Consider the following 26,409-nt stretch of genomic DNA (forward strand, 5'->3'; position numbering starts at 1 on the left):
ATGTCATCATTTTCATTTTGAATCTTGTTCTTGGTGTCATCTCAAGAAAAATCTATCCAAACTAAAGTTCATTAAAGCACATTTTTCAATTTTTCCCATAGACACATTTACATTTGGCTATTATGAGCTAGGTATCTAGTATTTTTTTCCCACAAGAATAGTCTAGTCTTATACCACTTTTGAATAACATCTTTTCTGCTGTAACTTCAAATATTTCTTTTATCTTATTTTTAGCTCCCAGCTATACTTTGCTCTTTGCTCTGTTGTCTGGGTCTGTTCTGTTTCATTGATCTATTTTTCTATTTCTAGGTGGTTTCCACAAAAAGTTGTTTTTTGAGGCAGTTCATTGGCTAGCCAGAAATCCTAAAACACAAACCCATTCTGATTAGTTAGTTAATTAGGATAATCCCAGCTGAGAGATGTTGAAGGGCTGCAGACACTGAATTCAGTTGTTATCCAAGTCAGCTGGAATATCCTGTAATCCTTTAGCAGTGTGAGTGCAATCCTCTCACAATCTCCTGTCTCCACTTTAAAGTCTTAGCCTTAATTACTTCATTTTCTTTCACATGGTGAGAATTTTGTACTGCTTTGCCCTCGCTCCTGTAATACTTCTATTTTTCTTGTAAAGAAACCTCATGGCAATAGTGGAGATTTGCACAGGCCCTAAGAGCCATTGATAACAATATCATTCTTCGACACTGTATCGTTACAGATCTCTGTACCTCCCTGACTTTCATCTCCACAGAAAGTAAAATTTTCACAGTGATAGACATTTGTAATGCTTTTTAAAGGCACTGGTTCTGGTGGACACCGAGAGTCAATTTTTGTTTGCTGCTCATGGAAAGGACAACAACATACCTGGACAGAAATGCCTCGAGGATGTACTGAAGGCCCCTCTCACTTTTCATAGGTACTGAAGGCAGATTTAACAGACATTTATTTCCCCCAAGGGTCGACTCTCTTGCGGTATGTTGATAACCTTCTTTGTTCTCCTTGTAAAGAGGCTTCTGAACGTGATAGTGTTTATATCCTTAAAATTCTAGCAGACAAAAGCCATAAAGTTTCCAGAGAAAATTTCAATTTACCAAGGCATGTCAAATATTTCAGATACTTGATATTAAACTAGGGACCTCTCTTGGATCCTGATAGACTTAAAAGCTTACATGGTTTGGATCTGTGTCCCACAAAATCTCATGTCAAATTGTAATCCCCAATGTTGGTGGTAGAGCCTGGTGGGAGGTGATTGGATAATAGGGGTGGGATTTTTCATGACTGGTTTAGCACCATCCTCTTGATACTGTCCTCGGGATAGTGAGTGAGTCTTCATAAGATCTGGTTGTTTAAAAAAGTGTGTAGCACCTTCCTGTCTGCTGCCCCCCTTCCTCCTGCTCTGCCCAGGTGACATGCCTGCTCCCTCTTTGCCTTCCGCCATAGTTGTAAGTTTCCTGAGGCCTCTCCAGAAGCCAAGCAGATGTCGCTATGCTTCCTGAACAGCCCACAGAACTGTGAGTCAATTAAGCCTCTTTTCTTTGTAAATTACTCTGTCTCAGGTATTTCTTTGTAGCAATGTGAGAAGGGACTAATACAAAAGCATTTTAAGATTTCCTCAACCTCAGACTAAGAGACAGTCACAAGGGTTTTTGGGCCTGGCAGAGTACTGTTGAAACTGGATATCTAATTTTTCTTAATAGCTCAATCATTATATATCCTTCTGAAACTTAATAAGCTAGAGCCTCTGGACTGGGAAGAGAATGCTTGTATAGTCACCTTTCAATTAAAATAAGGACTTCTAGGTCGTCCTGCCTTAGGGCATCCCAATTATCAGCTCCCCTTCCTCCTTTCTAGTGAATGAAAGAGAAGAAAATGCATTAGGGGTTCTTAACTGAAAACATGGAGATTAACACACACCCCTTGGATGTTACAGCCAGCAGTTAGATTCAGTAGCTAAGGGACTCCCTTCCTGCATGGGAGCTGTATTAGGCACTGTGGCTTTAACTAAATCTATGTTCCTCACGCTGTAGAAGCTTTAATCAATTCTCATAATACTCAATATCTTTCTGCAAGCAGAGTCACTTTTTGTGAGATCTTGCTATTGACTTCTCATAGTATTATTTCTCATTTCAATAATCATAATTCAGCAACTTGCCATCTCTTATTCAATGACGAGACACCTCATAACTGATTAAATCTAACTGACCAGCTACTAAAACCTAGAGCTGATTTACAGGAAACACCTACACCAAATGCAGAATTTTCATAGTTTACTGATGGATCATATATGTCAGTTAATGAAGGAAAGTATCTTGCTGGATGTACTATTATCACCCTTCTTAAGCAATTGAAGCAGCCGTGTTGTCAGTGGCTACTTCAGCCCAGCAAGCAGAACTTTATCCCCTAACTGGGGCTTGTATCCTGGTGAAAGGTAAACCTGAAAATCTTCACAGAGCCAGCTGTTATGCCTTGGGGTTGTTCAAGATTTTGGTTGCTTCAGATGCAAAGAGGATTTCTAACTTCTGAAGGGAATCAAATTAAAAATGGAGCTTTTGTCAAAAATTTATTAAATTCAACTCAACTTCTCTTTGCCTTGGCCATAATCACAATTCTTGGGCACTGAAAATTGGAATCTCTTGAGGATAAAGGAAACAACTTGGCTGCTCACGCACCACAAAATGGCTATGTTGAGTTCCACTAAGACTGAAAACCTTATTTATAGTGAATATTAATTATTTCCCCCAAAAGAATGTAAATAATGTTGTTAAAGTGGCTCAGTCTCAAGCCCCACATAAATAACATTATTTTGGGATTAAAAACAATTGCATTTTTTTGCCCAACAAATTTATGATATGGTCCAATGATAAACCAGTATGATGAGAATCTATAAAAAATTCCTACCTGAAATGACACATCAGATGACTTACTGAACAACTGATAGACTTACAAGTTTTATGAAACTGTATTGGTGGGGAAACGTTTTAGGATCGCCAAAGAGGTACAACTGACTTGTACTGCTTTGCCAAAATTCAATCCAGGAAAACAGTTCAGAGTTCCAGTCATTTTGACCTGCCTAATTGACCCTTTTTTCTTTGGAAAATGGATTTCATTCAGTTACTTCCTTCTCAAGGTTATAAATATGTTCTCAGTATAATTTGTATGTTTTCTCACTGGGTAGAAACATTTCCTTGCCAACCTGCCACTACCTCAGCTGTTACAAAACAGTTATTAGAAAAGATTATTCCTACATGGGGTATACTATTAGAGTTACATAGTGACTGAGAATCTCACTTCATTGGCCATATTACAAAACAAATTTGCAAAGTTTGGCCCATATTACAATACTTGCATTGGGTTTACCGTCCACAATCTTTCAGACTGGTTGAAAGAGCAAATGACATTATCAAAACTTAGCTGTCAAAATTTGTGGAAACATTAAAATTTCTCTGGCCAAAGGCACTTTATCTAGTCCTATTGAATCTAAGGTCTGCACCTTTTATAAAACATAAGTTGTCACCTTTTGAAATTATCACTGGATGATTGATGCATTTAGCCCTCTTTCCTTTGTTATTCAATTGACTAAAGGAGACATTCTCCAATATTACAAAGGAATAAGTAAGGCTATAGACAAAAAAATCATACGCTGGTAGACAATCTTCCCACATTGTGCTTCTGGGATATGAAAATACCAAACATCACAACCTTTAGTCTAGTGATTTTGTCTGTTGGAAGAGACATTTACAAAACAATTTCCTTCAATCTTGGTGGCAAGGTTCATATCAGGTACTCCTTCCCAATCCACATCCTGCCAAACTGAAAGATGTTGGCGCTTAGATTCATGTTTCTCATTTAAAGGATTCTCTTACCTCCTGCTGTAATTCAGAAACAATCAGAGACTTGAGGCTAAAAATGACCCAGAAGTGAAGCATATGTCAGCTGAAGTTGACTGATCATCCAAGAACACCCCGATTAGACTTGTATATGACTAAGATCCCTGAAATATTGAGCCACTTATATGTTGCCTTCTCTGTATTCTGGTTTTCGCCTTCTACTCTCTTGCGCAACAGAGTTACCTCATGGCCAAGCAGAGGGTGTTTTCACTGTCGCCAATACCTACTATTATACTTGAATAAATGCTTCTAACAAAGTAGAGACTGAGTAGGTAAAATCTATGAACATGTGAATTAGCTAAATGGAAAACCCACCATTAAAATGTTTGGCTTTTTGATCTGTATAGCTGACTACCCTTTATAGTCAAAATCTGGCTAAAATTCCATCCAAAATACTTGTCACTTAGAAGCTCAGCGTGGTCTATCAAGCCTATGATTCAGAAAAGACATCTTATTTGATAACTTTTTTTTTGGACCAAACCTTGCTTGAGAACTCTCTTCTCAAAATCTCTTTGTGACTCAAATGTGGCCCAATATAGCCATACACTTCTTAGAACTTGTAACTCCCAATAAGAAACACGAATCCCTTGGTCACATTCATCTCAGCAATGAGGGACAAAATAAGACTTGCCAATTGATCTGCAATGCTTTCTGAAGAAAGTTCTGGATCAAAAGGGGGAAATGTGAAAAAAAGGAAGTTATTAAGGCTAAAGCTTTAAAGTGGAGTCAGGAAATTGCAAGAGGGTTACACTCACGGCTGTTAAAGGTCAAACAACAGGATGTTTCAATAGCGTTGGATAACAACTGAATTCAGTATCTATTAATGTTAGCTTTCAACAACTCAGCTGGGAGTATCCCAATTAACTAACCAATCAGAATGGGTTTGCTATTTAGGATTCGCCCAGCCAGTGAGCTGTCTCCAGAAACATCTTTGTTTTTGGTGGGAATCACCTTTAAAAAACTTTTCTAGCCGCATATTATATGATTAAATGTACATGAAATGTTGAGAATAGCAATTGCTAATGTATTTTCTGTTTCTATGGACTTGTCTATTCTGGACATTTCATATATATATGTAGTCATATAATATATGACCTTTTATCTCTGTTTTCTTTCACTCAGCATAATATTTTCAAGGTTCATGCATGTGTAGCATGTGTCAATACTTCATTCTGTTTTATGCCTGAATAATTGTCTACTATATAGATATACTACATTTTAAAATATATTTGTAAGTTGAACATTTAAGTTGTTTCCATTTTTTGGCTATTATGAATAATGCTGCTATGAATTTTTGTGCACAATTTTTGTGTGTGTGAACATGTATTTTTAGTTTTTTTTGGTATAGTTCTATGGGTGAACCTCCTGGATCATATGTTAACTGTATGTTTAACTTTTTGAAGAATTGTCAAACTCTTTTCTGAAGTAACTACTTCAGCTATGCCTCATAAATTTTGACAGCTATATTTTAATTTTAATTTATTTAAAATTATTTTCTAATTTCTCTTTGATTTCTTCTTTGACCTATTGGTTATTTATGGGTGTGTTATGTACCACATATTTGTGAAACTCCAGATTTTTTGGTTATTGGTTTCTAATAGTATTCCATTGTGGTTATAGAACGTATCTTGTAATTTCTATCCTTTTAAATTTACTGAGGTTTCTTTTTTGGTACAGCATATGGTCTTTCTTGGAGAATATTTTATGTGCACTTGAGGATAATCCTTTTTCTTTTAATCTATTTGAATTTTTGAATTTAAAGTGTATATCCTGTATATACACTGATATTTCTATATTATTATAGAATAATATATTTATTATATAAAGAACCATTATAACAGAATAATAAAGGCAAATAACACAATTTAAAAGTGGACAAAGGATTTGAATAGTAATTTCTTTGAAGAAAGTATGCAAATGACCATTGGTCATTTGAAAAGCACATGAAAAGATACTAAACATTGTTAAACATTAAGGAAATGCAAATCAAAACCACACTTAAAAGAGTTCCACTTCCATGACAGCATGGTGAGCTCCGAAGTCCCACCTTAAAGAACTAAAAATATATGTTCACACAAAAACTTGTATACAAACATTCATAGCAGCATCATTCATAATAGCCAAAAATGGAAACAATCCAAATGCTCAACTTATAGATATATAAAGAAAATGTAGTGTATCTATATAGTAGACAATTATTCAGGCATAAAATGGAATGAAGTACTGACACATGCTACAACATGGATGAACTTTGAAAACATTTGTATCCTGTATATACATTTAAAGTGTATATCCTGTAGATAGCATAGAGTTAGATCTTGTGTGTGTGTGTTTTTAAAATGCAGTCTGTGATTCCTGCCTTTTGACTGGATTGTTGGATACATTCACATTTAATGTTATTATTGATATAGTTGGATTTATCTCTGCCATTTTAGTTTTCGTGTCCTGTATGTCTTGCATGCTTTTGTTTCTCAATTTCTTCTTTATTGCCTTATTTGTTAGGGCAAGAGTGATCAGGGCCCCATAATTCACAATGATACTATGCCTAAGGTAGATCCTCCATCCCGAAGGTGGGGGCTTGGTGGAAGAAGTGAGCCCTGACCTCTCACCTGGAGCTGACTTCTCACCTGAAACTTAGCTTCAGAAAGCAGTAACTAGGCATAGGAGAAGAAATGCTGAAATCCCCCCTCTTCTAGGAAGTTAGCCCTCCAACTGGAAGCTGGGAGGAAAGAGAGCCCTGTGTTCTTGACCTCATCAGTTTGGAGTAGAGTTTGTCTCTTGATGAACTTGGATAGGGGAGGGAGGGAGCAGGTCTTGTTTTGAATACCACAGAATCTTACTGTTCTTATTAAGTTTTAGTAGATTTTCCAGAATAAAAATTTTTAAAAATTTTGTTGTATACCCTTAGAAGCATTTCCAGAGACTAAATCATTGTGTTTTCAAATACAACTTTCACCTGTTTTGCTGGGGGGTTGGACTTTGGAGCTCACCATGCTGTCACACAGGAAGTAGAACTCTTTTCATTGTGGTTTTCATTTTCATTTCCTTGATATTTAATGATGTTTAGTATCTTTTCATGTGCTTTTCAAAGGACCAATGGTCATTTGCATACTTTCTTCAGAGAAATGTCTATTCAAATCCTTTGCCCATTTTCAAATTGTGTTATTTGTCTTTATTATTCTGTTGTAATGGTTCTTTATATATTCTAGATACTAGGCTCATCAGATATATGATTTGTAAATATTTTCTCCCTTTCATTGGGTTGTATTTTCATTTTCTTGATAGTGTCCTTCAAACCACAAAAGTTTTTAGTTTTGATGCATTCCTGTGTATATATTTGATTGTTTGTGCTTTAGGTATTATAGCTAAAAACATGTTGTCTAATGCAAGATCACAAAGATTTACACCTATGCTTTCTTTTAAGATTTTATAGTGTTAGCTCTTACATTCAGATCTTTGATGCATTTTGAATTAATATTTGTATATAGTGTGAGGTAGAAGTCCAAGTTCATTCTTTTGCACATGGATATTCAGTTATCTCAGCATCATTTGTTAAAATGTTTTAAAATTTCAATGGAAATTATTTAAATATATAAGAGAAATAGATGATAATCATATTTGTAATATTGAATTTTCTCATGTGAAACATTTCTATTTATTCAGATACTTATATTTGTGTGTAAAGTTTTATCATTTGTTTGCTTGCTTGTTTTAACATAAGTTTTGAATATTTCTTTTGATGCTGTATTTGTTGTTATCATTAATGGGATCATTATGCATTATATTAAAATTTTCAAAAATTTTGTCTTTATCGAAGTCAAAATTGCACATTTTAAGATTAATTTAATTTTAAAAGTTAAAAATTAGTGTACTCAGTCTCCCTTCTCCCTTTTAACTTTTCTCCTACCCCACAGTTGGCCATTTTAAATTATTTTTTAGCTGAACCGTTTATTTATCATTATATCTTTAAAAATCAAGCTTGCATTATTTCTTATTTTTTTTGGTTTAAGCACTATCCATTGACTTCCTGTTATAAAAGATGAGTATGTTCCTCTCTTTCCTCTCTCTCTCCCACTCTACACAGCTAATTTCTTGTTATTTCACTCCTGATATTACTACTTTTTAATATAGATTAGATCAATATTTAGTTTTAAATGATCATGACTATGTATATAATTCAAAACTGAGATATGTAGTAAATAATGACTTTTTTTTTAAACCTGAGCCAACTTTACTAAATAACTTTCTATGTTTTCTGTAGTTAACTAGGAAACTATACTGCTAATTCAATCTCCAAATTCTTCTCCTCTGGTTGTTTAAAAATTCTCTCAGTATGTTCATTCATATCAGATATTCTATGAATTTCATCATTTTAGAGAGTCCCTGGTGTTTTCTCACTGGTGTTTCCTAATGTGCTTCCATGCCTATTTGAAGCATATCTATTATCTTGGAGTCTTCTTCACTTTTATCTTGGGAGTGTCTCTGGTATTTAATGTCCTTATTGATTCAGTCTCCTATTTTGATGAAGCACATTTTCAAGTTGTTTCCTGAGAAAGGGTGTGTGGGAGGTAAACATTTTCATATCTTGTTCATCTAAAAAGCTCTGCATTCTACCCTGGCCCTTGGATAGTTATAGAATTCTAAGTTGGAAATCACTTTTTAAAACAGCATTTTGAATTCTTGTTCCATTGTCTTTTAGCTTCCCATATTGCTGTTGAAAGTCTTAAAGCCATTCTCATTGCTAATAAAGCTTGTGATATTTATTTTCCCCTCTCTGGAATCCAGCAAAATCCATTTTCTGCCTCCTTTGTCAGAAGTTTCACAATGGTAAGCATTGTGATATGCATTTGTTTTTAGACTGTCTGTTGGGCATTTACATAACCTTTAGTATCATATCCTTTGTATACTTCAGAGAGAGATATTGAGAATGGATTTTGGGTTTGGTGTGAGAGAAGATGGATCATAGTTTAAATGTACTGCCTTTTTATCTTTTATAGCTGGGAGGCAGCAGCTAAGATCTTAGATTGATAAATCAGGAAAATAGTGGTATAATAAATGGAGTTTTTGTGGTGGCCAATAGAAATTTTAAAGGGAGATAATGCTTTTCAATTTTCTACTCTGCTGTACTTTTGGAAATTTTAAAGCCATATTCATGTTTTGCTTTTAGAATTTAAATAAACAATATATAAAAATAAAAGTGTATGTGCTCTGTGATATAGCAATTCTACTTTTAGCAGTCTTATTCCAGAAGCATTCATTATCCTACTGTTTATTGTGGCAATATTTGTAACAAAAAATGTTAATCAATAGGCAAATGATTAAATAAATTGTGGTACTTCTGTGCTATATTCTATGTTCTGTGTAGTTGGAATTATCTTAGTCCCTCTCCCTACCTTCCTGCTTTGGCTCAAGAAACAGAAATATTCACGCTTTAAGAAGTATGGGATAATGGTTTCCACACTTCTCTTCATCTCACAGTGACATGGGAAGATATGAAAAGAGTGATGACTTATCTGATTGGTGAGTTCAGAAGACACTGGACTAGTCATTTATTTATTCTCTCTTAGAACTAAATAATGTATTCTGTGTCCTCTGTAGTAAGCCCTAAAGGGGAAGCCTTTGCACTGTCAAAAGACCTGCTAGGTCATAGACCTGGCTGACTGTGTAAATCCAGCTGGGCTTCTCTAATTCAGCTTCATAAAGAGTTCAGATTTAAATTTAAGTGAAAAAAGCAAGGCAGAGAAATATATATACATATAATATGTGTGTATATATGTGTTATTTGTATATGTATATATATCATATTTATAGATCATAGTAGATCTCAAATATTGAAGAAAGATAATATTTGCATATCCTATATGTGAAATGCAGAAGAGTTTCAGAAATATGCATATCAAATTGTGAACTCTTGTTTCTTTGAGGTAAGTAATAGTAGGGAGGAGTAAGAGGGATTTTTACTTTTTACCTCAATATATTGTTAAAATATTTTAGTTTCTATAACCATGAATTTATTGATGTAATTTTAAAAGTTTGAGGAACAAAAATACCCTAAGAGAATATATGAATATTTTCATGCGTACTGGTTAAATAGTGGTTATCTCCAGAAAGTGAGTTGTGGAAATCTGTATCATTTATTTGTTTAATATTTTAAAACAATAACCTTGTATTACTTGCTATGATTCATAAAATAAGATAATACTAGTTTTTCGTCATAGGCAATAGCTAGCCTCTCCTGAATCATGCTACTTGATGGCTGTGATCATGGTCATAGCCGTTCTTTTTTTCTTACATTTTGAGAATGCTTTTAGCGCTTCAAGTCTAAAATTAACATGTTTTCTCTTTTTTCTTCCTTAGTAGAATTAATTATATTAACATCGTTTCTATTCATATCTGACCCTCTGAAATAAACCTTACCTGGTCAGGGTGTGGACTGTTTAATACATAATGTATTGAATTCAAATGGCACATGTTGGACTTAGAACTTTGGGCTCTATCTTCACAACTGATATTGGGTTATAGTTTGTGTGTGTGTGTGTGTGTGTGTGTGTGTGTTTCTGGCTGTGACATCAAGGTTATGTTAGTTTCAAAGGAAGAATTTGGAAATCATGTAAATAAAACTTCCATGTCTCTCACACTTCTGCTATTTTGAATAGTGATTATGCATAGTGCAAGTGCTAAGTACTGTGTTCTTATATACTTGTTAAAGTTTCAGTAGCTGCTGTACAGCTTTTTTCTTATTTCTAACATTGTGTCTTTAAATTTTTGCATTTTTCTTAATTAGATTTTTTGGAGACTTTCCTGATTAATGAGTTTTAAAATAGAAGGCCCAGCCTTTAGAATTATTTGTGTATCCTATTATATTCCTGTTTTTCTAACTAGTTTTCTTCTTCTTATCATAACTTCTTATTTTGACTTGATATTTTATTTACAAAAATCCAAAACATTGCTGAATGAAACAATACATGAAAGAATAAAAGAAAAAAATCTTGGGAGATGATAGATGAAATGAAATGACTGGTTGACTAAAACAGAGAAAGAATAAAATCAATCTTAAAAAAATCAAAATTAGAATTAATTTAATTATGTGAAAGTGAAACATGGGTATTGCATATTATTGAATTGGTGCTAGATTCACAAAGTTGAGAGACTCTTCCACAATGCAGAAAGTAATAATGAGCTAAAAATGATGAGAGAAAGAGAGATGATGAAAAATAAGGAGTACAGAGTCTGAAGATTCAACATACAGACAATAGGTATCTCTGAGGAAGCATTTATCTTCTATGAATCAGAAGCCATAATAAATTAAACAAAATTTCATAAACTGAAAAAATATGATTCTGCAGAATGAGAATAGTCCCTGTATTTCAGGCAAAAATAATAATGAGAAGAGACCAACACGGAGACTGATTGGTGAAGTTTTTGAATTTCACAAGGGACAAAAATCAAATAGTTTCCAGAAGTCTTAAGAACTTTGTGGAAAATGTGTACGAGACAGGAATTTATGTGATAAGAGAATAGACATATTCTCACTTATATAGAGCCTCTGAAAATGAACTATTTATGCACATTTCATTGAAAGTTATTCAAAGACATAATTATTTTGACAAGAAATGAATCAAATATTCTGAAACACAATAGATGGGCCAAAAGGTCCTGTGGCTCATCCAACTGCTGGACCAACGTTTTCCACCTCCATTGGTTCTCTTCTCTAAACACCTTTGTGGGAAACCACACTGGACCCAGAATGGGAGAGAGGCTCACGTGATAAGAGTATTTGCAGATGGTTTGTTCTTTTTTGAATAAATTGTCCTTTGACCTAAATTGTCATAGAGGTTCTCAAGAGAGTAATAAATGTGGGAGCAAAATTGAAAACTGGAGTGAATGTTCTTGAAAAATTTTTTTAGAAGGAAAGAACATAATAATTAGGGAGAATCAATGATACAAATAGATAAGATTAATAAACGTTTCTTGAGCTAATGAAAACTTCATATCTTCAGATTACAAAGGCTCAATGAATGTCAGACAAAAGCAGAATTAAAGAAAAGATTTAGAAAAAAGGATTGACTCAAGAAAGTGAAAGACGTGGTAGAAAGAAAAGGTAATAAATAATAACGCTTCTAAAACAATTGTTTAAATAATTCCTGTTCATATGATTTTGAAATAATATATAGGTTCATAAGTGATTTTTGTTGCTGTTGTTGAGACGGAGCCTCCCTCCATCACCTAGGCTGGAGTGCAGTGGTGCCATCTTGGCTCACTCCAACCTCCGCCTCCCGGGTTCAAATGATTCTTCTGCCTCAGCCTCCTGAGTAACTTGGACTATAGGTGCGCACCACAACACCCTGCTGAGTTTTGTATTTTTAGTAGAGATGGGGTTTCACCGCATTAGCTAGGCTGGTCTTGAACTCCTGACTTCAGGTGATCCACCCACCTAGGCCTCCCAAACTGCTGGGATTACAGACGTGAGTAACCACGCCCGGCCCATACATGATTTTTAAGAGAAGATGCATTGTTTAAAAAAATTGTGATATCAGTCTAAAATATTCAGATCATCGGGACTTGGGGTTGTAGGGAGATAAGTGAGGAGCCAAACATGTGATAAACTGTTTCTTTTATAGGGCGTATGTAAAAATCAGGATGTATTCTGGAAAGTGATTCAAATTCAAATACAATATTTAAAATCACAGGTTGGCGAAGTGGCTTACGCCTGTAATCCCAGCATTTTGGAGGCTGAGGCAGGAAGATTGCTTGAACCCAGAAGTTCAAGACCAGGCAGGGCAACATAGTGAGACCCTATCTCTACAAAAATTTTTAAAATTGGCCAGAAGTGGTGGTGTATGTCTGTGGTCCCAGCTACTCAGGAGGCTGAGGTGGGAGGATCACTTGAACCTGTGAGGTTGAGTCTATAGTGAGCCATGATTATACAACTGTACTCTAGCCTGGGTGACACAGTGAGACCCTTTCTCAAAAAAAAAATCAGAGATAACCAGTAACTAGCAAGTAAAATATGGAGGAAAGATAATCACTAGTGCAAAGTTAGAAAAATGAAAAAGCAAAAAAGTGTGAAATTAGGAAAATGAAAACATACTAACAGAAAAATGTGGTAAAGTTTGACCAAATGCCATATTTATAAAAATAAATGTGAATAATTTAGATTTGAATTAAAAGATAAATATTCTCAAATTGCATCAAAAGTAAAATTTGAATATAAACTGTTTACAAGGGACCCAACTAAAGCGAAATAACTGATAATTTTTAGCAATAAAGTGATGCCAAAGTATACCATGTAAGTAATTCTTAAATTTTTTTTAAAACCCGACTGGGCGCCCTGGCTGACGCCTGTAATCCCAGCACTTTGGGAGGATGAGGCGGGCTGGTCACAAGGTCAGGAGATCGAGTCTATCCTGGCTAACACGGTGAAACCCCATCTCTACTAAAAATACAAATAATTAGCTGGGCGTGGTAGCAGGTGCCTGTAGCCCCAGCTATTCGGGAGGCTGAGGCAGGAGAATCCCTTGAAGCTGAGAGGCAGAGGTTGCAGTGAGCTATATTGTGCCACTGCACTCCAGCCTGCCAGCCTGGCGACAGAGTGAGACTCAGTCTCAAAAAAAAAAAAAAAAAAAAAAAAAAATTCCATGTCTCTCTATCCCATCATTATTGTTCATCCCATCATCTTGCTCCTGTATGACTGCTATGTGAGCCTAATTGTAATAATTCTTTTCGTCTTTAGTCTTATCTGTCTCTTGTTCACCTCCCACACTGGTCAGACTAACTTTTCTAAAATGTGTTTTTGTCTGTTTGAAAGTCTAGTAAATTCACATTGCTTTTAGGATAGAGTCCAAACTCCTTAATATGGTCAAGGCCTTACATCATCTGTCCTTTACAGCATCTATAGCATCATTTCCGGCCATTCCCTAGTTTGTACTTTCTAATTCAGCACCTTTTTCCTCGACTTTAGTTCTTCCAGTTCACATTCTGTGTCATCTGGGCCCCTCAGCCTGCTGTTCCCTCTGCTTAGAAAACTCTTTCTACTGGTCTTGTAATTTCAGGCTGATGTTCCTTTTATGGCTAAGAAAAAATATGCAAATAAAACTATCTATTGAGAGTGAAAATAACCCATGAGTTACCTGGAGTTTACAGAGGCTAGAAAGGCTAGAATGCAGTGTGGCCACAGTGCTCATGTTTTTCAAGAAGGTACCAGTGCTGTGACTTTTCTAATAATATCCTCATCATTTTCTCAGTAACAGGATTAGTATTAAATTGCAGAGGAAAGTTGTAAGAACCCATTTTCTCAAGTTATATAAAACTCAGACTTGATAAACTTCCCTCATTTATACCACTGTATGAACCTGGTAACAACACATTCAAGATAGAAAAAACATGCAAGTAAGTGGCTTCTAGCTTCAATATTGCAGATTTTTAAAAAATAGTTATTTTGAAATGATAATTTGTAGGTATTATATTTAATTTAAGGAAGTCTAAGAAATTAGACTTGAAATCATCAGAAGGAGTGTGTAATACATTGAACAGTTTAGTTCAACTCAACTTTTAAATCAATACTTTAAAATCAAATTTTATTCTAATGTGTTTGAATTCTGCAAAGTTTTTTTAAGGTATCAAAACTTGGAACATATTTTTTTTATTTTACTTTAAGTCCTGGGATACATGTGCAGAATATGCAGGTTTGTTACATAGGTGTACATGTGCCATGGTGGTTTGCTGCACCCATCAACCCATCATCTGGGTTTTAAGCCCCACATGCATTAGGTATTTGTCCTAGTACTCTCCCTCTCCTTGCCCCCCAGTAGGCCCTGGTATGTGATGATCTCTCCCTGTGTCCATGTGTTCTCATTGTTCAACTCCCATTTACGGGTGAGAACATGCGGTGTTTGGTTTTCTGTTCCTGTGTTAGTTTTCTGAGGATGATGGTTTCCAGTTTCATCCATGTCTCTGCAAAGGACATAAACTCATTCTTCACTGGTCATTAGAGAAATGCAGATCAAAACCACAATGAGATACCATCTCACGCCAGTTAGAAGGGCAATCCTTAACAAGTCAGGAAACAACAGATGCTGGTGAGGCTGTGGAGAAATAGGAACGCTTTTACACTGTTGGTGGGAGTGTAAATTAGTTCAACCATGTGGAAGACAGTGTGGCGATTCCTCAAGGATCTAGAACCAGAAATACCATTTGACCCAGCAATCCCATTACTGGGTATATACCCAAAGGATTATAAATCATGCTGCTATAAAGACACATTCACATGTATGTTTATTGTGGAACATTATTTTTTAAATGCTTTAAAGGCTCTTAAGTAAAATGTTTTTTCTTAGTGTGATGTTTGTTGTAAGGGCTTATTAATTGTTTGTTGCTCCTTTACTAATTAAGCAAAGGTTTGTAAGGTTTTAGAGGCAGTTCCTTTCTTTAATTTTTATTCCAGAATTTTAGCAATTGTTAGGTTCTCATCTATCACATCTCAAAAGTTAGTTTTCACTCTAAAACTGAGAGGTTCAAATAGGATTTAAATTGTTGAAAAACTTGTGTCTACTCTGGTGTTTTTTGCATTATGACAGTAATTTGATCCTGCAGCTTAAGAATATGGAGAATATGGAAGTGACAAGAATTATAGCATTCAGACATCTCCTCTGATACAAATTATTTACCAGCTGGCCCAGGAAAGGTGAGCCACTGCTTGTCCTATGGAGCCTCAGGCATGTGTTCCTTGGAAGGGAATATGTAAAGCCTGAAGGAAATCTGCAGATGTGCTTTATTTAATTCCTTGTTATATTTTTGTAACTAAGAACACTTTGGACAAAAGCAAGCTAGGCTTCTGGTTCAGATGGCAGAGTAAGTGTGAAAAGCTTTGCTGTGCATTGGTCCCTGTTGCAAACAGGCTGATGCCCAGGCCAGCCCTGTCAGCAATCCAAGCCCAGCTCTGGGCTTTTCCTTGGTGAGGACAGTGGGGAGCAGTGTAATCCCTGTGGGCATAGGGCCAATAGGCCACAGCCTACTGCAGTGCTCCAGAGAAGCAACTTGGAGCCTGAACCTAGCCCCATCATTTAGACATACACCATGAATCAGAGGGCATTTGTGCTATTATCAGCCCCCACTCCTATAACAGGTCAACCAGGTCACTATATTTCACATTCTTTTTTTTTTCTCTTAAAACATATTTAGTTCACAAATAAAAATTTGTCAAGGAGTACAATGTAATAACGTGATATAAGTATACACTGTGTAATAAAGTACAGTGAAAAACTTCAGTGAAGAAAGCTGTAAAACCTCTTATGGCCTCAGATCTTGCAGCATCTGCACCTGTTAATCCCCTGCCAATCTCCTTCCTAGGTCTGAATCTGGCCTCCACCATTGCCACACTATGTGATCCAGGATCCATCATTTAGTTTCTTTAAGCTCTACTTTACTCATCCGTGTTATGGTTAATCAGAACGGCTTTTGCTAAGTAATGATGAAGTGAGATATGCTCATGTATGCAAAGTGCTTAGAGCAGGGCCTAAAGGGTGGTAAGAGCACAATGAATGTTAAGCGCAGGGTTTAAGACCCTTTATAGAGGCCCAACTCAATATCCTGCGATGTTCTGAGCAGGTTCCTTAGTGTATTCTTTATGTCAGGTAAGTCCAAAACATGATAAGGGAACTAACTATGTCAGTGGCAAGTCCAGACAAGAGGGACAGAGATTTGTGAATTCCTAGGCACCAGCTAGATTCTGACAACCAGACGAGTGAGAACAGGAGGACTCAGCTACTTTCTTTTTCTTGAGGACCGCAAGTCAGGAAAGATCTCTTTAAAACAGTAGCATTCAAATCCCTGTGCAGAATGAGGACTCCTTGGCAGTGGAAAGGGTGAGGTGATTTGCTCAGAAACATGCATCTAGGATGTGGGTAAAAGAGGTCTCCTGACTCCCATTTTGATGTTTCCCATATTGATCAAACTGCCTCTGTTAGAGTCTTCTTAGAATCTCCAGAAAATACTTTGTACAGAGCATAGATACAACTGGTCATAATAAGAAATAATCTGGAACCACATTCTTCCATTTAAAACAATTGAATGACTGCTGTGTTTAAGGCTGTGTGTTCAGCACTTAGAAAGACCCAGCATCTTTCTGCTAACCATCTCTTCTTTGGGACAACAGCCTCCTAGTCAGACAGGTTTAAAACTCCAACATCATCTTTGACCCCTGTATTGTCTTATTCTCTGTCTCTTCCACTAGCATTATTCACTCACTATACATTTAGATTGTGGTAGCATCCTTTTAATTTGGCCCCTGCCTGTAGGCTTGACACTGGTCACTAGGAGGGTCCCTAGTTTGGAGTTAATATAGGGTATATATAACTTTGGAGTTAATATAGGGTAAAATCTCAACTGAAGATTTAAGACTATTCCCAAATGGGATTGATTTCTTAATTTCTGTTTATTTATAAATAAAGACATCAGTAAAAAGCATCTGGGATTCTATCACCCAGAAATAACCAATACCAACCACTACCAGCAATCTCTGTATCTTTACATACTTCACATATGTGATTAAAAAATAACATATACACATAATTTGAAATCATTTGCACATATATCATGAGCACTTTCATAAAAATAAATAAATCATAATTTTAATTGATGCATTACATGCTATTGTGTCACTAATCCTTAATTTAATCAATCCTCCATTGATATTTTTTATATTGATACTTTTTTTACTATTATAATCACTAACAGTAAATTGCTAAATACCTAGATCTTCATGAATTTGTTGGAGTACTTTCATCAAACAAATTATTGTAAAGGAAATTGCTAGATCAAAGGATGCTTAATTTTAAGGCTTTTGGTGAGTATTGTTAAATTGCCCTCTGGAAATTTTATGCCAATTTACACTGTGTTTCTTCTTTCTCTACAGTGTCATCCTGGTTATTAATATTTGTTAACATCTTTGCCAGTCTGAAAGGGGAAAATGATATTATTATATTAATTTGTGTTTTATTGATTACTAATGAGATTGAAATATTTTGCATATAAAAGGCTATTTTTCCTATTTTGTGAGTTATCCATTCATATCTTGTAACTATCACTGATTTATCTTATTATTTGTCTATATTAATTCTGTCATATATAGAGTTAATATTTTCCCATTTGATGTTTGTTTACTAATTAATGTAATAAACATTAAAATTTTTGATTTCATCAAATCTCTCACACTTTTTATTTGCAACTTCTGAACTTAATTCTTTTCTTGGAAAAGCTTTTCTCATTCCAAGTCTAGCAAATACTCAGCAATATTTTATTCAAGAACTCTTAAGGTTTTGTTACCTTAAGTTCTGATCAATGTTGAATTTATTTTGATACAGAGTATAAGAAAAAGTAACTGTGTTGTGGCTTGCATTCACTCTAATTTACTGATAAATCCATCTTTTCCCTCACTGATCTGGAATGGTGATATCATTATATGTTATACATACATGAATCTACTGAGGATCTTTGATGTGAAGAGGTTAGATGCAGAGATACCTGGGAGGTCCAGGTGAAAAGCAATGATAAATCTGCTAGTAGCAATGAAAAGGAAAACTATTAGTGCAAGAAATCTTGCATGAATGAATAGATGAATAATAAATAAGTCTTGTCTCCTCTTTGAAATATGAGGTAATAAGGAGAAACTATATATTTTTTGAACTAGGTGACTGGGGAAAATTGTCATGTACAAAAATGGGGAAAGCAGAAGGAGTTGGCTATGAAGTGGAAGATGATGATCAATTTAATCATTAGCATTTTGAGTTTGTGGTCCCAATAGAGTATCTGTGTTGTGGTGAGAAGAGAGGGAGACAGAGAGAGAGAGAGAGCGAGAGCGAGAGGGAGAGCCAGAGAGAGAGAGAGAGAGAGAGAGAGAGAGAAGCAGGGAGCAGATTAAATCTAGATTCAGTTAACTTTTGTTACATATCTACTGTAACTACTTTATTTACTGTACTAGACAACACTGCATTTTCCTGGATGGTTTATCAACATTTGAGAGGTTTTACTCTTTCTCAAAAGAGTAAAGCAATAGCCAGCATCTCCACAGAATCTCAGAGAGGCACATCATCTTTTCCCCAGCCCTCTTCCCAGCCCCCTTTTCTTTCCTCCTACCCAGCCTTGGATCCTCACATCTCAGGCTCCTTATCACCCTCCTCCTAGGGTTAGAGAGGCGGTGGAATTCTCATCCTAGCAGGCCTGCTGGGGGAAGGTAGAGAGCACGGGAAGGGAAAGAAGGTAGGGGAAAAGGATTCTGCAGAACCTTAACTCTTGGGCTATTTTCCTTCAACTTCTGCCAGGCTTATTGCTAGTCCAAGCAGAGACCAAGGAAAATGTCTCCTACCTTTACCCCTTCCCCACAGAACATCCTGGCCTGCCTCCTGTAGCTTACCTCTAATGTTTTTTCAGAGGCTGGGTGAGACCAGCAGAAGCTTAGAGCAGTCACAGACATGGGGGACAAATGCTGCCTTTCACAACTGTAGCAGTAACAAGAAAAACATTTCTAGTGTCCACTATGGAAATGTGTGAGCTGTAGTGGTTTAGGGTCAATGAAATGTCTGTGAACATTTATGATGAGTTCAGAAGACAACTTTGTGTACAGGGGACAGTCTCCGTGTTCCAGATCATTGAATTGCAAACAGACGGTGGGACCAGAACTCATGTAAGTTGGAAACGGGCTGTACTAATTTCTTCCAGTCATGCATAAAGAAAATTTGTTACTGGAGATGCATGCAGCTTCTATATTTTGTCATATAGGTAGATATAAAAACATTTTCAGGCAAGGACTTCCCAAACACTTCAAATCAGAGACTTTAAAAGTTAAACACTAATCACGTAGAGTCTGGTTATTAAAAAGAAAAGCTTTATACTTTTATAATATTTAAAATCTATTTCAGCATACCTTATACTATTTTGTCTGTTTGGAAGCTCTTTGAGGTATAATTTTCCTCATTTTCCAGATGAAAAAGTTAAGGCTAGAGGGGTCAAGCAAGCCACTTGACTGATATCACAGGTCAGAGCATCAAGGGACTCAAGCTCAGACTGTGAGTTTCCCAATCTATTCCTTTTCCTAGTACCTCACCACTGCTCCCACAGGCTTTGAGTGTCTGCTTTTTCAGACCATACTTTATTTTTGGTAAGCAAAATCTTTACCTCCAAGAACATGCATGTTTTCAGGCTCAGCATGATTGATTCTGCTTACTTGGTTTGCAGGTGCCTACTAATGTGCTCTATTATACACGTCTAAAATGCGGACTTATAGGCATTATCAGGAGTCAGTTACAGGTTTAATGAAGTGATCATACCGACACAGCCTTCTTTTGATAAATTTAACAATTTAATATACAGGAATATATGAATATGTGAGGACATAAAAGCTTAACAGATTGTGTTTTAACACCTAATTAAATAAAGCAGAGCAGAGAACTGTATTCTTAGATTAAAGCTGATAGAGTTGCTATTTTGGGCCTGTGAACACTTGAGAATTACCTGTGATTTGTGGTAAACGTAAGAAGAAAAGATAGTCCAAAGTTTTAAGAAGATATTTCAACCTTTCTTCATAAAATGACTACTCCCCAACATAAGCAACATTAATTGGAATTTTCTTTCAATTTGCTCCTTTATTATAGTTAACACTAATTTAAACTCTGCATTTGAAAGATATCTGAGGAAAGCTAGTAGCTACTTTTGCCAAAGCAAATGATAAGTGAAATACTATTTATGATAACTTTCACATGAAATATGACATGATAAGAATAAAAATGGTTAAAAGTGGCTCTTTCTAAAGAGGAAAGACAATAAAAATGAAATAAAAAACTTTAGGAGAAACCCAGAGATGGACCTGAGAGCTCTCTGTACTCTTGCCTAAATATGAGAAAGCTGTAGTCACGTAGCATCCCCAGCTGAGGGTGAGCTAGAGATGGGCAGGAGAGTGCTGGAGCCTGGCTGGCTCATTGGCTATCCTTCTCCTCATGCCACATCCAACATGGCTGCCAGACAAGACTGCCTTTCAATGAGGAGCAGAAGCTGCAGGTTCGTAGGTGTCCAGGTGCCTGACTGGCCAACACACCCAAGCAAAGAAAGTAAGCTTGTGTTTTTATGGACACTAGGTAAATGCCTTCAGTTTAAATTTTTTGTTAAATATTTTAGTTTATTTTATTGTTATCTTCCAGGTGTCTAAATCTCCAGTCTATCTATTGTACTGGTAATTTAACTCTGTAATGGAATAGTTTACTGCCAACTATTTATATTAAGTAATTTAAAAATATTTGTAATATTGTTGACTGACTAATAAACTATTAAGTTATTGGCAAGAAAAAAAGAAGCAAGCTTGAGGGAGTAAAGCACTTTTGTTTTAGGCCACAGAATAAGACCTTCTGGAAACTGTCTCTATTAGGATAGTTAAGTTTCTGCAAAGGCCTAAGAGATACTTATTTAGTTTTTAAATAAAGATAGTCTTTTCCCTTCTCTAATTTTTCCTGTCTTACCAGACATGGAAGTTCTATTTATTTATAAAATGTTTATATTTTTAGAGCAAGCCAGCTTGGAAAAGTAGGCTAAATCTGTCACTTTCGCAGGAGCCTAAACTCCCAAAGCTCTGACATCAGTGGCCTCTTTGTCGCTGGTAGATGCACCACTTAGTTGCAGGTGGAGCCACTCTTGTGCACTGAGTTAACACTTTTCTATTCAATCTTGTTCACCAAAGAATGCTAGAATGATACATCCAGGGCAGAGTTGAAAATTTGGGGGCACAGATTTGAGATTTTAAAATGCTTAAATTTCTGAAATGCTAATATGTCAAATAATATGAAAGAAAATGGAAAAGAATACTATGGTTCCTTCTCATGGTTCCTTATTTTGATCGGAATAATAAAAAAATTCATTTGGCATGTTTCCAAACATGACAGATCAATAGAGTATAAAATGAAGAGAAATAAGAAGTTGAAATCTATACCAGTTGAAAAATTCAGCATTTTATGTGCAAATGAGTATTTTAGATACATATCAGATTTGTTAATGAAAAGTCTAAGTGGTGAATGCTGGCAAATAACATTCAGTTTTAGGATTATCATAAGGAAGATGAGTATGCTGTTTATTTACATGTGAGAACAGTTTGTTTACACTTTCAACAAAATGTTGCACTCTTTAATTATGATAAATCTTCCATTATTTTGGTGACATTTACATATTCAGAAGATACTTTGGGCTGAATAATTAGTGTAATTATTATGTGTATTGACTGAAACAGCCTCACTTTATTAGGAAACAAAGGTGTATAATTATATTTGTTTCTCTTGTGGATTATATATTATCATATTAATACTACACATTTATACAGTACTCTATTTTTTAATGCAAATAATTAATTTGAGAATTCTTCACCTGAGACTTTTCTTGCTTCATACGGCCAGAGTCAGGGAGAAATATTTGTAACGCTGAGTCTCAATGGGAAAAGAAAATGGGAATTATTAGCTCAAAAATTAGCTGATTCTGACCTTTTCTCATACCTATTTGCTTTTCAAGTTTTTGGGAAATTTAGTAAAATGTAGATTTATATCCTTCGCAACCTATGAATATAATATTCTCAATTTTATGCTTCGTTTTACAGAGTAATCAAGGAAGCATGTTGAGCAAAGTATACAAATTCAACAGCTGGGAAGGTATTATGGAGAGGTGACATTTTCTTCAGGTTTCCTTGAAAAGAACTGAAAACAGATGAAACTTTTAGACCAAATATTCCTTTGAAAACATGAATAGAATGTGTTTGTGAGAGGCATGTATTGAAACATGTGATATTAGTGCATGGTTATTTTTCACTTTCTAAATTAAACTGACATAAACAGTTTGAGAAATAAGTACATGGCTTTTAATTGAAAGCACAATTTTGCATGTAAATGTTGGTCCGTGTTCATCTTTATCTCAGTTAGTAGCAACCTTGTTCTGCAGCAGTGGTTCGTTGATTGTTATGGTACGTCGACAGCTCCAGCTCGTGCCACCTTCCCAGTGCGCCAACTTTCTAAATGCATCTCTTTCCCTGGTTAGCTTGCGCTGTTGCCTTTGTATGTCTTCCCACCTCATGGATGTAAGTTTCATTATGAGGATATTGAAAAACAGTCTTCCTGTCATAACCCCAGTGGCTTCCTTTTCTCTGTCACTTCCAAACCGCAGGACCATTGCTGGGCACCATGTCTGCCCATCCATGGGAGTTAGGAATAAACACAAAAGAGTTCAGTTCAGTTCAGCAAACAGTTATGATGCATCTGTTTTATGCCAGGATCTGCAGTAGGTGCTGGGGTACAAAATGAAGAAGATAATTTGCTTGGTCTCAAAAGGGAGCTCCTGGTCTAATACCCAGGCTCCTACAATCCCTCAGCATTATCCTCTCCACTTTGCCTGTTCCCCTGTTGCTCATTACCTGTGCAACAGTGCCTCCCTCTCTGGCTCAATTCCTGCCTTTCTTCCCACTGTTCCTTTATCCTGCTAGTGTCTTCCTTTTCAACCATAGCCAACACTCCATCTTCAAGTGCTCAGCGATACAACTTATACCTCAACTCTCTGGAAAGGCTTTCTGAACTAAGTAAGAGAAGTTGTAAATATTTAACTCTTTTCATTTTTCTAAATTATCTGATTATAAGCAACAACAAAACGAAGATCCCATATTATTATCTGCAGAGTTAATTTGGGGACAACAGGGACCTCTTAGTTTTTTGATTAATTTTAAACTTACTTGTAATTAATGGGTAGTATATGTTATGAACCATCAAAAATTACTTAATAGTAATCACTTTTGAAAATAGGAGGAAAGTAAACATTTTTATGGCAGATTTGTTTGCCTTAAGAATTATTTTGAAAGAAGTATTAGAATTGAGGCTTGGAAAAAAGGTAGAGTGCTTGACCTGTTGCAGTGGCTCACGCCTGTAATCCCAGCACTTTGGGAGGCCGACTTGGGTGGATCACGAGGTCATGAGTTCGAGACCAGCTTGGCCAATATGGTGAAACCCTGTCTCTGCTAAAAGTACAAAAATTAGCCGGGTGTGGTAGCACACGCCTGTAATCCCAGCTACTCAGGAGGCTGAGGCAGAAGAATAGCTTGAACCCGGGAGGCGGAGGTTGCAGTGAGCTGAGATTGTGCCACTGCACTCCAGGCTGGGTGACAGAGTGAGACTCCATCTCAAAAACAAACAAACAAACAAACAAATCCCAAAACAAAGATTGCTCATATTTTTGCCTAAATGAAAAAAATTAGAGATTTTTCTTTCATGTATCCCCCAAAACAGCAAGAATTCATATAGCCTTATTTCCAAGAAATTGGAATATTGGATCTGTGAAAACAAAAATAAAGAACATGGAAAATGTTGCAAAATTAAAGTATTTCTCTAGATCATTCAAATTAAGTAAGGCAATAATTTTATTTCTTAGAAACATTCACATATATCCAGGCCTGATTACTTCCCCAAACTCTCCCTCTTTCCATTCCTTTTTCTCCCTACTCATCCCTCACCCCCTCCCAGAAAACTCACTGTGGCTCCATTTTCCAGAGACTAGAAAAATTGAACCCTGGCTGTTGAAAAAATGACTATTTTTTAACATCTCTAAAAGTTTCCTAAACCTTCTTTTTATCTCTTTTAATTAAACTTTCTTTTCTAAACAAACCCCCTATCTAATCGCAGTGGTTTTTTTTTTGTTCTTTTCTCCCCACACTATTGCTGCCATACTATATTTTCTATTGTTTATTTAAAGCGTGCAGTATTTCAATTACATTTGGATTAAATAAGGTTTTTGTAAGTTGATCTTGAAACTTAATCACCATCTGCAGCAAAGTGTTATGAAGAAATATATTCTAAGACTAACAAATGACTCTCTACAATATAGCCTGTTGTAAACTGAAAAGTGTTTCTAATAACATAGATTTTCATGTGTAGGTTTTGTACCCAGCTTTGTTAAATTATAGTTTCACCCAGAATGTTGCTTTTCAGGATTTTTTTAAATTTACAGTTTATATTATTGTTTAATTGGTAGTAAGCCATTTCTTCTTCAGCATATGAAGGACACAGTTATTGACATTCTAGCTTGTAAGTCAATTTTGATAGTTCATGATAACTGGATTAAATATTACTATGTTAAATAAGTGACCCAGTACTTTGGTCATTAAAATTCCCAAATTGGATTACTGTTTGCTTCCTGATTGGACAGCAATTCGCCTGCTAAATCTAAACTTAATTAGAGAGATTATACTTGTCAATATACCAAACTTTCAATATGCTGCATTCCATTAACTCACTCACTATAACTCTTTGCCCTCTAGCATTTTTTTCAGGGCATCCTTTACTTCTGTGTTTCTCAGGCTGTAGATAAGAGGGTTAAGCATGGGAATTACAAGACTATAAAACACAGAGACTACTTTGTTTTGTTTCCATGAATTCCCCGCTTTTGGTTGCTGCAGGTACATGAAAAACAGTGTTCCATAAAAGATGGTGACCACAGTGAGGTGGGAGGCACAGGTGGAAAATGCTTTGCACTTGCCCTTGGAAGACTGGATTTTTATAATGGAAAAGAGGATGCAAATGTAGGAGATGAAGATGGTCAGGAGGGACCCAGTGAGATTTACTGCAGAGAAGATCACGAGCTGCTTTTCTTTGCTGTGGGTGTCAGAGCAGGAGAGGGCCAGAAGAGGGGGGTCAGGACAGTAGAAGTGGTGGATGACATTGGAGTCGCAGAAAGACAGCTGGAACGTCAGAGCTGTCTGTATCACAGAGTTTAGGAAGCCATAGGTATAGACCCCTATCACCAACTCCCTGCAGACCTGCTGCGTCATAATAGCTGTATAAATCAGGGGGTTACAGATGGCCATGTAGCGGTCGTAGGCCATCGTGGCCAAGAGGAAGCATTCTGTAGTGGTGAAAGCACTGGAGAAGTACAGCTGAGCAAAACAGCCTGAAAAGGAGATGGTTTTTTTCTTCACTAATAAATTTTGCAGCATCTTGGGCCCAATGGAAGATGAGTAACAAAGATCAATGAATGCCAGGTGACTGAGGAAGTAGTACATGGGGGTGTGGAGCTGTGAGTCTGCTCTGATGATCAGGATCATGCCAAAGTTTCCCACGAGGGTGATGAGATAAATGACCAGGAACACCACAAAGAGGCGGAGCTGCATCTCAGGACGGTCTGTGAATCCCATGAGGACAAATTTGGTCACTGTGGTATGATTGCCTTTTGCCATGTTCTCTCGCCTGCTGCAAAAATAAGAAATGATTAGATACTTTAAAACAAACGCTTCTTACCTCTTTGTTGCATTACCATATGAAAAAAAATGTGGCTTTACACTTCCAATAGTTAAAGGCCGTCATTAACTATGGGACTTTATTCTGCTAAAACAGACTTGGCAAGACTGTACTCATTTCTTTTTGGAACCAGGAGAACGATTTTCTTAGGACAGAACCTATTTTTATGTTAACAGTGTTAGTGTTTTCAGTTCAACTCAACAGATACTTCTGGGCTTTGTGTGGGGCCA

General features: G+C 36.1%; 1 protein-coding gene across 1 annotated transcript in view; it reads right to left on the reverse strand.

Annotated features, from left to right (window-relative positions):
• Nucleotides 1-1,763: 1,763 nt before the first annotated feature.
• LOC105488793 (olfactory receptor 8U9-like) overlaps nucleotides 1,764-26,409 on the reverse strand; it is a 48,536-nt gene continuing 23,890 nt past the window's right edge. The window contains exons 4-6 of the mRNA XM_011753223.2: nucleotides 25,184-26,131; nucleotides 3,858-3,894; nucleotides 1,764-1,841 (exon numbers count right to left, since the gene is read on the reverse strand). Of these exons, the coding sequence (XP_011751525.2) occupies nucleotides 1,764-1,841; nucleotides 3,858-3,894; nucleotides 25,184-26,131 (1,063 nt within the window). The remainder of the gene's footprint in view (nucleotides 1,842-3,857; nucleotides 3,895-25,183; nucleotides 26,132-26,409) is intronic.

The sequence above is a fragment of the Macaca nemestrina genome, chromosome 12 (genome assembly GCF_043159975.1).
Source record: "Macaca nemestrina isolate mMacNem1 chromosome 12, mMacNem.hap1, whole genome shotgun sequence".
NCBI classification, from domain to species: Eukaryota; Metazoa; Chordata; class Mammalia; order Primates; family Cercopithecidae; genus Macaca; species Macaca nemestrina.